General features: G+C 36.9%; 1 protein-coding gene across 6 annotated transcripts in view; it reads left to right on the top strand.

The window, feature by feature from the left end:
- Window positions 1–15,960, top strand: part of RANBP17 (RAN binding protein 17) — a 306,501-nt gene that overhangs the window by 2,379 nt on the left and 288,162 nt on the right. For 5 of the 6 annotated variants that reach the window (XR_014262049.1, XM_082456403.1, XM_082456405.1 and 2 more), the window contains exons 2-3: window positions 7,520–7,666; window positions 12,152–12,242. Coding sequence is in view for 5 of the 6 variants with exons in the window: in XM_082456403.1 (XP_082312529.1) it covers window positions 7,520–7,666; window positions 12,152–12,242 (238 nt within the window). In the remaining variant the exon portion in view is untranslated. The remainder of the gene's footprint in view (window positions 1–7,519; window positions 7,667–12,151; window positions 12,243–15,960) is intronic. The other variant, XM_082456404.1, reaches the window with a different exon arrangement.

Raw genomic sequence — 15,960 nt, 5'->3', positions numbered from 1 at the left:
CCCTGAGTTTTGCATCTGTGGATTCAACCAACTGTAGATTGAAAATATTTTAAAAATTCCAGAAAGCTCCAAAAAACTTCCATTTGCTGCACACTGACAACTATTTGCATAGCATTTACATTGTATTAGGTATTATAAGTAATCTAGAGATGATTTAAAGTATTTGAGAAGATGTATAGAGGTTATAGGCAAATACTATGCCATTTTATATAAGGTACATGAACATCTTTGGGTTTTGGTATCTGCAGGGTGTCCTGGAGCCAGTCCCCCTACTTATGTGCATATATACATTTTATCCCTGAAGACACTGAGTTTTAGAACAATTGTGACTTGCCCAAGGCTACAGAATTAGAGTAGTCTTAATAACTCATGATTCCACATTCTTTCATACCAATATCTTACTGTCATCTACCCAACAGGGTAGTTAGTGAAAAATTATACCATTTTGATAAGTAAATAAGTGGATTTATGTAAGGGGAAGTTAGGTCACTGCTTCACAATCTTTTTCACATCATGGCATACATAAAAAATGGTAATTGTGTGGTTCATTGACGTAAACTGCTCATAACCAAAAGCCTGACTGCCTGGAGGACAAGGGGATCAATGTCCCTGACATACTATAACCCATTCAAGGCACATGCATTCTGGTTAGGAAGCTGTGGGTTAGGGTACTCTGTCCCAAAGGAAGAAGTGGGTCTGGATTATCTGAGAGGAGACAGTCCAGATTAGAGGGTAGGGGACAGAGTGAGGAAAGATATTTCTGGAACCAAGTAGGAGGTAGGCACTTTAGATTTAACAGAAGGACCTTGATGAGAATCAAGAGATAACATTAGGAAAAATTTAGGAGATGCAGTTTGGTCGATCTTTTTAGCTTTCAGGATTATTCCAGAACCTGGGACTATAGTCATGCTTAATAGCCAGCCAGGCTACCTGATATGATCTAGATGTGATTGTGAACTATTATAGTTGAATACGATGGTAACATGATGAGAAAGGGGTTTGGAAAAGATCATCCTGTATGGAGTTGAATGGGAGAAACTATAGACAAAAGACCAATGTGGTGTTTTATAATTAACTGAAGAGATTATTTACAATTTGTGTAGATCTGCCGTGTGCCAGGAGCTGGATTAAGCTTTCTCTCGTCTTTTCTGTCTTAATCTTCACAATTATTTTAGATCGTGGATATTACTACCTGCAGTTTCAAAAGTGAGGTTTAGAAAACTTAAGTAATTTGCTTGAGGTCACTTAATAAGTAATTGGACAGATTCCAAAGCTTCCACTCTGATTCCCAAAGAAGCCCCTAAAGAAATCCTGGGCACTGTAGCCCACAATTGGAAAATACTCTTCTATTGGTCTACTGTCTATGAATATCATGTAGAGGTGTTGAGTCTGAGTCTTTATTTTAAAAGAATTGGTAGGACTTTGTGATAAGTTAGGTAGGTACCTGGAATTAGCCAAACCGCGAGGTTTGAGGGCACAGTTCGCAAGACTGTTCTCACTTCTGACACCACCTGCATATTTGGGGGGTTCCCAGTACCACTCTCAGGTTTGATAGTTTAACAGAAGAACTCACAGAATTCACTGAAAGCTATCATACTCAGTTTATTATCAGGAAAGTACGAAGATTAAAACTGATTAAAGAAGAGATACATAAGGCAGAATCTGGGAAGGTTCTCAAACAAAGCTTTTGTTGTCCTCAGGACATGTTAGTCTCCCAGCATATATGTGTGGTAGTAAGCACCAAGTATTGCAAACCGGGGAAGTGCACCTGAGCTTTGAGTTCTGGAGTTTTTATTGGGGCTTCTTTATGTAGTCGTTGATTGACTGGTCGGTTGCCACATGATTGAGCTCAGTCTTTAGGTCAGATGATAACTGAGCAATCTAAAGTCCCCACCCTAAAACACACGGTTGGTCTTTGGTGTGGCCAGCCACCAATTTACGACTATGGGGTGTGGTCTGCTACACCCCCCCCACCCCCGGCCCCGCCCTGAACAAAAACATTCCTATCATAGACGTAGATTACCTCCCAGAATCTGAGGGCAAAGACCAGACTTTTTCTTTGGGCAAGGCCAAACTCTTAACTATATAGGAGGGACTAAGGAGAAGGAAAAGTAAAAGATAACATCAAGATTGTAAGTCTAGATTCTGGTCTACACCTCTGAAACCACTGAAAACAAAGGGACACTTGATGTGAAAATCTGTGGGAAATATGTTCAATTCAGTTCCTGACATTTTGGGGCTGTTTTCAACATCTTTCTGGATTTCCAAGAAGAAGAAGTTTGTAGATAAATATAAAGGTGGTGAATAGACAGTTGAAAGTGTGGACTAGGACATCACCTGCAGGTACATGATGACTGAAGTAAAGGGTGGTAAGATGGCAAGGTGCTGAGGAGACAACATGTGCTTGGGGCCCACAGATTTGTATGTGGCTCAGAATTGACCATTTACTCTTATCTTGAGCAACATATGTGTGTGTGTGTGTAGATATATATATGTGTGTATATATATGTATTTGATCTCTCAGCCTCAGTTCTTTTTTTTGTCTATAAAACGGGTGTGCTAAAAATATGTACTTTACAGGAGTCTACTTTTTAGAATTGGTTTAAAAAATAGAAGATGGAAATACTTTTGTAAACCTATAAAGCACTAAAACAAATATCCAATTCATTGTAGAAGGAAGAGTACTAAGAGGCCCAGAAATGAGCCCTCAGGTATGCTCAGGAAAAGGTAGTAAAGGGAGGAAAAAACAAAGAGTTTATGGAAAATGAGTAACTTTAAGATAAAGACACTTTCTATTAATGGTAGTCAAGAAGCTTAATTCCAGAAGGCAGGAAAGATACAGGGAAGTAGTAGAAAGGAGTTTAAATTTAATTGAGCTGGGAATTTTTTGTGGTTCATCGATTTATTGTTTTATTATTAGGGGACATTTTTCCCTAGGACAAAAAACCTTCATTTTTTCCCAGCTTTCTTGAGGTATAATTGACAAATAATAAACTGTACATACTTAAAATGTCCTTTTGGATGAATTTTGACATAAGTATATTAACTGTGAAACCATCTCAGAAAACAAGATAATGACCATATCTATCAGCCCCCCAAAGTTTCCTTATGCTCCTTTGTAATCCCCCCTTGCTGCTTCCCTGTCCTTTCCTCCCACTCTCTCCTCCCCCCGCAGCCTGAAACCACTGATCTGCTTTCTTTTACTATAGAACCATACAATATATACTCTTTTTGTCTTGCTTCTTTTACTAGGCATTTGCCTGTTGATGGATACATGATGGGAATTACTGTATAGAAAGAAGTCACATCATTTACTGGTTAATTGTATGTCAAGTGCAAAGTGCAGAAATGAGTCCAGAATAACTTGGAAGATATTTAGACTGTAGGCAGGATTATGTCAGTGTCTCCTAGGCTATGGAAGTTGGGTGCTGTCTGTTTATGTTTGGTAGTTTATCGATGGGAGTTAGGTGATATCCAATTCTACTTGTTTTACCTGTTATTTATTTATATGGGCTTCTTATGGTGATATGAAGCCATGTAGAAGCTTTAATAACTCAAACCCTATTTGTCAACAAGTTGAGAAGGGATCCATTTCTCTGAGGCATTCTTATGTTAACCATAATCTCACACATCAGTTTATAAAACTAAGATGCAGTTTATCAGTTCACTATGAAAAATAGTCTCTCTTTATAGACAGATTATCTGGAAAATCAAATGCTAATCAGAAGATTGCTTGGTGACTCAGCAGTCATCACAAGTTTAACTACTTGAAGTGTTTAGATAATGCTTTTCCAACAGGGTAAGGGTCTTTGTGTATGTATCCTTTTCTCTAAAAAGATTTATCAATAGTATACCAGGCATTTATTTAATTGTTATCATTACAGTGAAAGAATAACTTAATTTTTTCCACTTTGTTTCAGTCTTTCTTAAGAGAAAGTTCAAACCTTTTTTATCTTGCACTGCCTTTCAGTGGTTAATAATTTGAAAGACATTTGGGACATTGTTGTAAACAAATACTTTTTAAATACATTTCAGACTTGTTCTCTGTTGGAGTTCACTAAATCAGTATAGCAAAAAAGACAAAATTCCAGAACTTTTTCAGAATCTTTCCAAATAGATTTACTTAGGTACCACTGAATTGATTAATATTAATGTTTGTGTTAGTTTCTTGGAGCTGTTGTGACAAATTACCACAAACTGGGTGGGTTAAAACAACGAAAATTTATTCTTTTTTTTTTTTTAGAAGCTATTTTAGTTTTATATTTTTATTTTATTTTATTTATTATTATTTTCTTTATTTTTGGGGGCTGCGTCGGGCCTTAGTTGCAGCATGCGGGATCTCATTGCAGCTTGCAGGCTTCTCTCTAGTTGTGGCGTGCAGGTTTTCTCTCTAGTTGTGGTGTGCAAGCTCCAGGGTGCGTGGGCTCTGTAGTTGTGGTGCTCGGGCTTAGTTGACCCGTGGCTTGTGGGATCTTAGTTCCCCGACCAGGGATCAAACCCATGTCCCCTGCATTGGAAGGTGGATTCTTTGCTACTGGACCACCAGGGAAGTCCCAGAAAATTTATTCTTTTATACTTAATGGAGGCCAGAGTCTGAAATTAATGTGCTGACAGGGTTAGTCTCTTCTTGGAGGCCTTGAGGGAGAAACTGTTCTATGCTTTGTCCCTGGTTTCTGATAGCTGCTTGCAGTCCATGGTCCATTGGCTTGTAGATGCATCACTCCAATCTTTGCCTCCTTTGTATGACCTTTTCTTTTGTGTCTCTGCATCTCAAATGTCCCTCTCTCTTATCAATCATTAGATTTAGAGCCCACCCTAAATCCAGGATGATCTCATCCCTAGATCCTTAATTAAGGATTTGCAAAGACGGTATTTCCAAATAATTCAAAGGTACTGGTGGTTAGGACTTGGATATATCTTTTAGGAGGATACAATTCCACCTATTACAATATTCTTATTAGGTGATACTAATAATAAACAACTAACGTTTATAGTGTGTAATGTGTGCCAGAAGTTATGTGGCCCTAACTCATTTAATCCTCCCAGCTGACCTTTTGTTTTTCAGCAGTTAGGTTTTCTCAGTATTTCTGGCTTCGTTCTTTTTTATACTCAAAAAGTCTACTTCTTCAGAGACTCGTAGGCCTAGATGAATGCATGACAGCAGGATCAGTTTATCATTAAATTATTCTGGGTATTATCAGCTCTAAAATTTAGCCCTTCAAATTTATTAGATGAAGGAAAAGATTTCTGAGGTTGATCATGAGTCACGAGAGGGAAAAAGGTAACTCTTTTCATTTTTGTGTTTCTTACCCTTGGAGGAAATATGGGAATTCATATGTATTCATGAACCATAAATTTTCTATGCATTTTAATATGATGAACAGTATGTAGTAGCACTCCGAGGGCTTCTTGGGCCAATCTAGGTAGAGGAAATGTTTAAAATGTGGTTCATTTTTGCTGTCCTTTATCCTACTTTATCCTTTTGAAACCTTTCTTTTGTACTTTTATTTTTGCTCTAGCAAAAAATTCCCTAGTCTGAGATGTTGGGCTCTGAGTTGGATAGAGAAGTGGAAAATGCCATAAAGAAACTAAGGAGAGAGAAGTAAAAAGAATAAAGGGAGCTAGAGGAGGTTTTATTTCAGTGTTTCTTATGTATTCCTGTTAGGCAAAGATATATGCATTTGACGGAATGTTTAGACTAGTGTAGCTGTAAGGCTGCCACATAAAAATTCAGGTCAGAAAAGGATAAAAAATAGTATTTCTTTATGAATATCCCATTACCTTCATATGCCCACCTGACGTTGAAATCTGTGCCAGTTTTTTTTTTGTCCTCCAAAGAATAATTCTCTAAGTTCAAACTGAAGTAGTTTTAGTAAGATACCTTTAACAAAAATTCTCTGAAGCTGAGAGGAATACTGAACTCATTTAGAATTTTTTCTTTCACATTTTATCCACGTGTCCTATATCTTCAGATTAGATTATATTTATAAACAGAATGAATTATTCTTTTTTATTTTTATTTTTAAAATTGGCTTGTTTGTCCTCCCTATATATTTTTAATACAATTTTTTAAAGATTACACTTCGCTTACAGTTATTATAAAATATTGGCTATATTCCCTGTGTTGTACAACATACCATTGTAGCCTATCTTACACCCAAGAATTTGTACCTCCCACTCCCCCACCCCTATATTACCTCTCTCCACACCACAGGTAACCACTGCTTTGTTCTCTGTATCTGTGAGTCTGTTTCTTTTTTGTTATATTCACTAGTATGTTGTATTTTTTAGATTCCACATATAAGTGATATCATACAGTATTTGTCTTTCTCTGTATGACTTATTTCACTTAGCGTATTGCCCTCCAAGTCCATCCATGTTACTGCAAGTGGCAAAATTTCATTCTTTTTTATGGTTGAGGGATATTCCATTGTATATATATACCACATCTTCTTGATCCATTCATCTGTTGATGGACACTTAGGTTTCTTCCATATCTTGGCAATTGTAAATAATGTTGCTATGAATATTGGGGCACATGTATCTTTTTGAATTAGTGTTTTTGGTGTTTTTTTTTTTTTTTTGGATATATACCCAGGAGTGGAATTGCTGGGTCATAAGGTAGTTCTCCTTTTCGTTTTTTGAGGAACCTCCATACTGTTTTCCACAGTGGCTGCACCACTTTACATTCCCACCAACAGTGTATGAGAGTTCCCTTTTCTCCATATCCTTGCCAACATTTGTTATTTGTGTTCTTTCTGATGATAGCCAGAATGAATTATTCTTTATATCTGTAAAATATACAGCCTACAAGATGATAGCTAGTTATTACACTGCTATAAGTAACATGGGGTCAAGTCATAGTTCCTGAGAATCATGCCATAGTTCACCTGCAGCACTATGAGTCATTAGTTCTGAAGACCCACATCAGCATATATTTATATCTTTTCTTTTATATAGATGGAACCATTGAAGTTCTTATAATCTGAAAAAGAATGTAAATTGGCATAATGTCTGCAACTTGCACATGATAATTCCCCTTACCCATCTCTTTAGCTTCTTTTGGCAACTCCTCCTGGCTGTCTGTCTACCATTCATACTGACCTTTTAATGCCTTGAAATGATTAAGCTCTATTCTGGCCTCTGGTAAATGCTGTTTCTTTGCCTGAACTGCTGTCTAGTCTTTTTCATATGGCTTACCCTTTCAGGTCAGCATAAATGTTACTATATACTTTAGGCCAGCCTTTTTAAACCCCTTAGATTAGACAAGTCCTCCTCTTTCTGTACTCTTACTTTTCCATCACAGAACTATCAATTTAAATAATTTAGAGGTAGGAGATTTGCCTTTTTTTGTTCACCACTGTGACCCCTAGTAAGTAGTTGTAGCTCAATAAGCATTTATTGATTTGATGAATACACATATGATATTTGCATCCCTTGTTTCCTGTGATTAATATATTTACCTTATTTTTTTTCACTCAAGTAAAATGTTAATTTTTTTTTTTTTTTTCTTCTTAAGAGTTTGGCTGAATTGGAAGTATTATGTACTCATCTCTACATAGGGACTGATCTTACACAAAGAATAGAGGCTGAGAAAGCACTCCTGGAACTTATTGACAGCCCAGAATGTCTCAGCAAGTGTCAACTTTTATTAGAACAAGGAACAGTAAGTATCTGATAACAGCAATTAACAATGAAAGATCGGTAGGTATATGTCAGTGTTAATGAATGCATGTAGGTTAGCAATATAGGTTAACTGATAGGTATTACCATATGTCTTTTTACTGTAGTTTATTTCACTGTTAAAGAATTGGAAAGCCTGGAAAGAAAACTTAGGGAAGAGCCCAGGAGGTGAAAATAGGCATGAATCAAAATACATTCTTGATTCCTCTTGGCCCCTTTTTATGTCTTCTACCAGTGGCAAAAGTTATATTTTTAGAAAGTTGGAATTAAAAATCTAGGTGGGAGAGGCAGATTGTAATTAACTTTGAAATGTGAAGGAATGATTCAGAGGAATGCTGATTACTTCTTGCCTGCCTCTCTTCTAGAGATTCATTTGCCTGCCTCTCTTCTAGAGATTCATAGCCATTCATTCAACATCATTTAGCAAGTATTTAAATGTAAAACCAGGCACTGTACTACCTACCTGCTTTATTTACAAGCATTAAAGTAACTCATAGTTTAGTTGGGAAGGCATAGATGTATCACTATAAATAAAGAGCTATGGAATGATATGGTAAGCACTACAGTAGGGAACTGTAGGATCTATAGAGCAGAGGTGGGCAAACTTTTTCTGTAAAGGGCCAGATTGTAAATATTTTAGACTTTGTGGGCCAAGAGGCAAAATCAAGGATGTTTTGTAAATATACCTATTAGAAGAGAGAAAACAAATTTCCACGAAGTTTTATTTACGAATTTTAAAATATAATAATTGAGTACAGTTTTTCTGTAGTATAAGTCTACTGATGAAAAGAATGGAATTATTCTTTTGGGGATGACATTTTGCTTAACTGGGGTTCAGAGTTAGTATTTCCTATCATTAGCATTGATTACAAATGTTCATATGTTAATACTGATCGGTAATGAGATTTAACAAATTTCATCTTTGGAAATGTCTCTTCACACAGATAGGTACTACCAAATGTTGATATCAGCTGATGAGCATATGATTTTAATTAAGCATATTCATCACTTAGAAGGCATGTATAGAGTTCTATTAAAACTTCTCTTGATATTTGTCTTTTAGGATATCATTACGTTCTAGATTAATCACTTCCAATTGAAGGTTAGGTGGAGGCTCCTCAATTGCTCAGTTAAATGGATTTTGAAATATGGAAATTTCCTTTGCATTTGCAACAAGGTCTGAAAAAAAGTGCTGCTGGAACATAGTTTGAGCTCAGAAAATATACTCAGCAATAGAGATCTTGCTACTTGTTTTAATATTTGACGTGTGGAAAGTATATAAAGCAGCTTGATATTACTTGTGATTCAATCAGTGTTAGTTGTGATTAGATTAACTTTATTGCATTATAAGTTTCACATTAGTACTAAGCACTGTTTGCCTTTTAGACAATTTTGTAACTTTAGGTTGAATTCATTAAGAGACATTATCAAGTTTGAAGCAAAAACTAACTTCAAAAGCTATTTAATGTTCAACAATAGTGGATAAAAATGGTTCTTCTCATTCAGAAAAATTTCCGTCTCAGTCCTGAGCAAGAAAAAATTGCAGTAAAACTTTACCACTGCCAAGCTATTGAACTACTGTGCAGTGGGGCAAGTCAGAATTTTCAGCTTCTATTTCTGACAGAAATTTCCAGAACTGAAGATGAATTCATGAAAGTGAATTGAAGTCCACTGTTTTTTTGTTTTGTTTTTAGATTTTTTTTTTGATGTGGACCATTTTTAAAGTCTTTATTGAATTTGTTACAATATTGTTTCTGTTTTATGTTCTGGTTTTTTGGCCGCAAGGCATGTGAGATCTTAGCTCCCCGACCAGGGATCGAACCCGCACCCCCTGCATTGGAAGGCGAAGTCTTTTTTTTTTTTTTTTAATTAATTAATTAATTTAGTTTTGGCTGCATTGGGTCTTCGTTGCTGGGCATGGGCTATGTCTAGTTGCGGCGAGTGGGGGCTATTCTTCATTGTGGTGCGGTGGCTTCTCTTCTTGCGGAGCATGGGCTCTAGGTGCGCAGGCTTCAGTAGTTGTGGCACGTGGGCTCAGTAGTTGTGGCTCGCGGGCTCTAGAGCACAGGTTCAGTAGTTGTGGCACGTGGGCTCAGTAGTTGTGGCTCGCGGGCTCTAGAGCACAGGTTCAGTAGTTGTGGTGCACGGGCTTAGTTGCTCTGTGGCATGTGGGATCTTCCCAGACCAGGACTTGAACCCTGTCCCCTGCATTGGCAGGTGGATTCATAACCACTGCACCACCAGGGAAGTCCCTGGAAGGCGAAGTCTTAAGCACTGGACCGCCAGGGAAGTCCCTGAAGTCCACTGTTAACACTACTGATTCATTAACACATGATAGATTCAGATATTTACTACAAAGTACCTACTGATGAATAATAAAATGAATAACCACAGACTTTAGTCTCTTACATTTTTACAAGCTTTGTAAATTTGTCCACTTAAGTCTTTTCTTTTTACCACCACCTGTGGCACATTTTAGCAACTACTTCAGGTTGTACAGAATTAGTATTTTCTCAACTTCTTTCAAAATATTCTGACCAGTAATTGCATGCAGACTCTTCATAGAGATTAATTCTTTATTCACTTCAAATTTAGCATTGACTTCTGGAATAAACAGATAATGTCGGTAACAGTATGAGCAGTACATGTTGGTAACATCTGTAACTCATCAAGAACTAGGGAGAACCTCCAGATCATTCGCCTGGTTTGAAATTGAATTTTGATGTTGCTCTAGTATCTTCAACTATCTGGGCCTTATTCTCTCTGAAAGGCTAGTAGTCTGAAGTTTATGTTCTCTGCATGTGTAACTTTGGCTACTGCAATAAAATAATGGTGATTTAATTAACTCTCCGTTGGTAAGTGACTTTCCTTACTTGGCTAACAAATGAGCTATTTCAAAACCTAACTTTGGTTGCAGCCTCACTTTATTTTTTTGTGGAGAAATTTCACTGTTATAGATATTCTGTCTTAAATTTTCTCCTGTTTTCTGACTATTGATTACCTGTGAGTTAGGAATACTGACATGAGTGCTTGGTATGATATGGTCAACATATGTTGTATTCTTTTAGGACAGCTATAGTACAGTTGCATAAAAAGCACATTGCTTTGCTATCTGATTCAATAACAAAATGATCCACATTCCACTGTGCCTTAAAAGTTAGACATTTGAAGTGCCTTTCTATCTTTTCTTGTTTTGACATAACAGATATGCACTGGTAATAATATAAGGTGCGTGTCATGTCGTGGTGATACTTATGGCACTCGGTGCTGTGAAGTTAGTAAGTACATCACTGCGGTTTATAGTGCACTGAGCAGCAGTAGGAGGCAGTGAGTGCCATATGCTGTTTTAACTATTTGACTCTGTTGTCATAGTCTGAAAGCAGACTATGTGCGTGTGGCTGTGTTCTAATAAACTTTATTTATGGACACTGAAATTTGGATTTCATGTACTTCTCACATGTCACAAAATATTATTATTTTGATTTTTTTCCCAACTGTTTAAAATAGTAAAATCCATACATAGCTCGTGGGCCTGCAAAAACAGGCTGGATTTGGTCCATAGGCCTTAGTTTGCTGACCTCTGGTCTAGAGAAAAAAAAAATAGGACTGTCTTTACAAGAGATTGCTAGGGGTAGAGTGAATAACTGAATCAGATTTTGAAGGATTGAGTACGCTATTAAGTTAAGACAATTGGTGGTCAGAGTGAATACAACCAGCATGGATCTGAAGGAGTGGGGAGATCAGGGTGGGAAAGGCATTGAAAGGAACTGAAAGAGGGCTGTTGTGGTCAGAGGATAGCAAAGAGTGGAACCAGATGAATTTGAAGAGATAATCAGAGGGCAGAACATGCAGGACTATGTAGACATGGTAAGTGTATTTTATTTGGACTTGCTCATAATCATTTTTTTCCTCTCGACTGCTTGCCGTTTGAAAAGGCTACCTATACCTTCCTCAACTGCCCCACCCTTATGAGGGATTTTATGTGAGTGTGTGTGTGTGTGTGTGTGTGTGTGTGTGTGTGTGTGTGTGTATTTTATCCCTTGTAAATCTGCCAGTTTGGAAAACCAGAAAAATTCCCAATATTGCTTAGGAAAAGTTCCTATCATAGTATTTTTTTTTGGCTGCATTGGGTCTTTGTTGTTGCGCGCGGGCTTTCTCTAGTTGCGGCGAGCTGGGTGGCTTCTCATGTTGTGGAGCACGGGCTCTAGGTGCGCGGGCTTCAGTAGCGGCGGCACGTGGGCCCTGGAGCGTGCAGGCTTACTAGTTGTGGCTCGCTGGCTCTAGGGCGCAGGCTCAGTAGTTGTGGCACATGGACTTAGTTGCTCCGCGGCATGTGGGATCTTCCCGTACCAGGGATCGAACCCATGTCCCCTGCATTGGCAGGCAGAGTCTTAACCACTCCTCCACCAGGGAAGTCCCCTTATCATAGTATTTTGATTAATCTATTAAAATTTATATTTCTTTACAGACATCCTATGCTCAACTCCTTGCAGCAACATGTCTTTCAAAACTTATTAGCCGAGTCAGTCCTTTGCCGATTGAACAAAGAATAGATATCAGTAAGTGGTTTATTATGCTTTTTATCAAACTGCACTTTAAAAATAATTTTTGCTTTTAAATATGCTAAACTGTTAACAGGCATGCAAGTTATTTTATTGTCATTTTTAAAGATGAATAGTCAAGTCTCCTTTACACGTGTAGTGATAAACAACGATGTGTTATACAAAAATGTGTTGTCAGAAAAACATTTGTTTAGTTTGATAATAAATAATAACTAGCATTTTATTGTCTATACTATTTACTAAGATTTGCACTATCTCATTTTATCTACCAAACTTCTGAGATGGGCACTATTGTTATCCTCATTTTATAAATGAGGAAATTAGATTTGATAGGCTCTATATTGTGCCCAAGATCATCACACATCTAGCAAGAAGTAGAGCTGTGATTCAAACTTACACAATTTTTGTGGAGTCCATGCTCTTAGCAATTATCTTAACTTCATATACAACTAAATGATGGGAAAGAAGTCTACTCTCCAGCATTTCTCAGGATCCTATATCAAAATCATATGGGATGCATATAAAATCAAAAGCAGATTCCTACTTATTAGGAAAATAATGTGTATATGGATGAACAGTGCTTGGAACTTAGTGTAGTTGGAAAATTGATTCTATAAAGTACCAATATGCTTTCAGAAGTAATGTATTTTCAGATTTTAAGTGTGTGAGTTTGTTTTTCATATGGACAAAACTCTTGATAGTTGAGGTATGGGAATTTTTTTGTTCTCTTTGTTGATAATAGACTGTTGACTCATTTCTGCTCTCCAGCCTCAAGGTTTACGTGATTCATATTTGTGTAACAGAAAAGTTAAAGTGTAGTATTATATATGATGGTTCTTTAAGCTCAGTTTTTGAATGGTCAGATCCCACAGTGATTTGTCATTTGCCTCATATGTTTGACTGATATTTCTCTTAAGTACCTAATAACAGAGGGGAACTCCTTCAACTTGATAAAGAACATCTACCAAAAAAAAAAACCTACCACGCTGAAGAAAATCTAGAGGAGAATTTATCCATGTTCTCATGGACTTGTGTGCTTCAGAAAGCAAAAGAGAAATTTACAGTTTAAAAAATAAGGGTTCAAACATTAATAAACCTGTCATAAAACATTGTGATTTTGTTTGTTTGACTTTTATACACATAAACACACATATTTTATTTTATTTTTTATTTTTAAAATTTTTTTTAAACACACATATTTTAGATAGACTTTATTTTTTTTAGAGCACTTTTAGGTTCACAGCAAAATTGAGCAAAAAATACAGAGAATTCCCATGTACCCCCTGGCCCCGCACATGAATACCCTTCCCCAGTATTAGCATACTGCACCAGAGTGGGTACATTTGTAACAGTTGATTAACCTACATTGACACATCATCATCACCCGAAGTCCATAGTTTATATTAGAGTTCACTCTTGGTGTTGTGCATTCCGTGGGTTTGGATAAATGTATAAATGACACATATCCCCCGTTATAGTATTTTACAGAATAGTTTCACTGCCCTAAAAAGCCACTGTGTTGCAACTATTCATCCCTCCCTCCCCTCTAACTCCTGGCGACCACTGATCTTTTTTACTGTTTCCATAGTTTTGCCTTTTCCAGAATGCATGTAGTTGAAATTATACAGTGTGTAGCCTTTTCAGATTGGCTTCTTTTATTTAGTAATATGCATTTAAGGTTCTCCATGTTTTATCATGGCTTGGTAGATCATTTCTTTTCTTTCTTTTTTTTTTTAAATTTATTTATTTTATTTATTTTATTTTTGGCTGCACTGGGTCTTTGTTGCTGCACCTGGGCTTTTCTCTTTTTGCGGCGAGTGGTGGCTACTCTTTGCTGTGGTGCCCAGGCTTCTCATCGCGGTGGCTTCTCTTGTTGTGGAGCGCAGGCTGTAGGCACGTGAGCTCTAGAGTGCAGGCTCAGTAGTTGTGGCACACAGACTTAGTTGTTCGCAGCACGTGGGATCTTCCCGGGCTAGGGCTCGAACCCGTGTCCCCTGCATTGGCAGGCGGATTCTTAACCACTGCGCCACCAGGGAAGCCCGATCATTTCTTTTTAATGCTGACTGATGTGCCATTGTCTGGATGTACCACAGTTTATCTGTTCACCTTTTGAAGTACGCCTTCATTGCTTCCAAGTTTTGGCAATTACGAATAAAGCTGCTATAAAGCCGGTTTTTTGTGTGGACATAAGTTCTCATTTGGGTAAATACCAAGGAGAGTGATTGCTTGATTGTATGGTAAGAGTATGTTTAGATTTGTAAGAAATCACCAAACTGCCTTCCAAAGGGGCTGTACCAGTTTTGCGTTCCCATCAGCAATGAATGAGAGTTCCTGTTCTTCCACATCCTTGCTAACATTTGGTGTTTTCAGTGTTTTGGATTTTGACCATTCTTACAGGTGTGTAGTAGAATCTTACTGTTTTTAATTTGCAGTTTCCTAATGACATATGGTGTTGAACATCTTTTCATATGCTTATTTGTTGTCTGTATATTTTCTTTAATGAGGTGTCTGTTTAGGTCTTTTGCTTATTTTTAAATCAGGTTGTTTGTTTTCTTATTCTCTGTATATTTTAGTAAATGGTCCTTTATCAGATAGGTCTTTTGCAAAGATTTTCTCCCAGTTTGTGGCTTGTCTTCTCATTCTCTTGGGCAGAAGCTTTTAATTGTAATGAAGTCCACCTTATCAAGTATTTCTTTCATGGATTGTGCCTTCGTTGTTGTTTGTAAAAAGTCATCACCAAACCCAAGGTCATCTAGATTTTATTCCTGTTGTCTTTTAGGAGTTTTTATAGTTTTGCATTTTATATTTAGAGCTGTGATCATTTTGAATTAATTTTTGTGAAGAGTGTAAGTTCTGTGTTTAGATTCATTTTTTTTGCATGTGGAGGTCCAGTTCTGCCACCATTTGTTGAAAAGACTATCTTTACTCTGTTTTATTACCTTTGCTCCTTTGTCAAAGATCAGTTGACTGTATTTATGGGAGTCTCTTTCTGGGTTCTCTATTCTGTTCCATTGATGTATTTGTTCTTTCACCAGTACCACACTGTCTTGATTATTATAGTTTTATAAAAATTAAAGTTAGGTAGTGTCAGACCTCCAACTTTGTCCTTCTCCTTTAGTATTATGTAGGCTATTCTGGGTCTTTTGCCTCTCTATATAAACTTTAGAATCAATTTGTCAATATCCAAAAAAAAAATAACTTTCTGGGATTTTGGTTGGGATTGCATTGAATCTATAGATCAGTTCTGGAAGAACTGACATCTCGACAACATTGAGTCTTCCTATCCATGCACATGGAATATCTCTCCATTTATTTATTTCTTTGATTTTATTCATCAGCTGTGGTTTTTTTGTAGATGTTCTTTATGAAGTTGAGGAAGTTCCCCTCTGTTCCTTGTTTGTTGAGAGTTTTTATCATGAATGGCTGTTGGATTTTTGAAATCCTTTTTTTGTATCTATTATGATCATGTGATTTTTCTTCTTTAGCCTATTGATGTGATGGACTACATTAATTGATTTTAAAATGTTGAACAATGCTTGCATACCTGGGATAAATGCCACTTGGTTGTGGTATATAACTTTTTATACATTGTTGGATTTGCTTTGCTAATAATTTGTTGAGGATTTTTGTTTCTATATTGATGAGAGATATTGGCTCAACTACAAGTTTTCTTGTAATGTTTTTGTCTGGTTTTGGTGTTAAGGTAATGCTGACC

Source organism: Balaenoptera physalus (genome assembly GCF_965194825.1).
Source record: "Balaenoptera physalus genome assembly, chromosome: 3".
Classification (NCBI taxonomy): Eukaryota; Metazoa; Chordata; class Mammalia; order Artiodactyla; family Balaenopteridae; genus Balaenoptera; species Balaenoptera physalus.
Note: the sequence above shows the minus strand (reverse complement) of the source record. Positions and strands in the feature narration are given on the sequence as shown.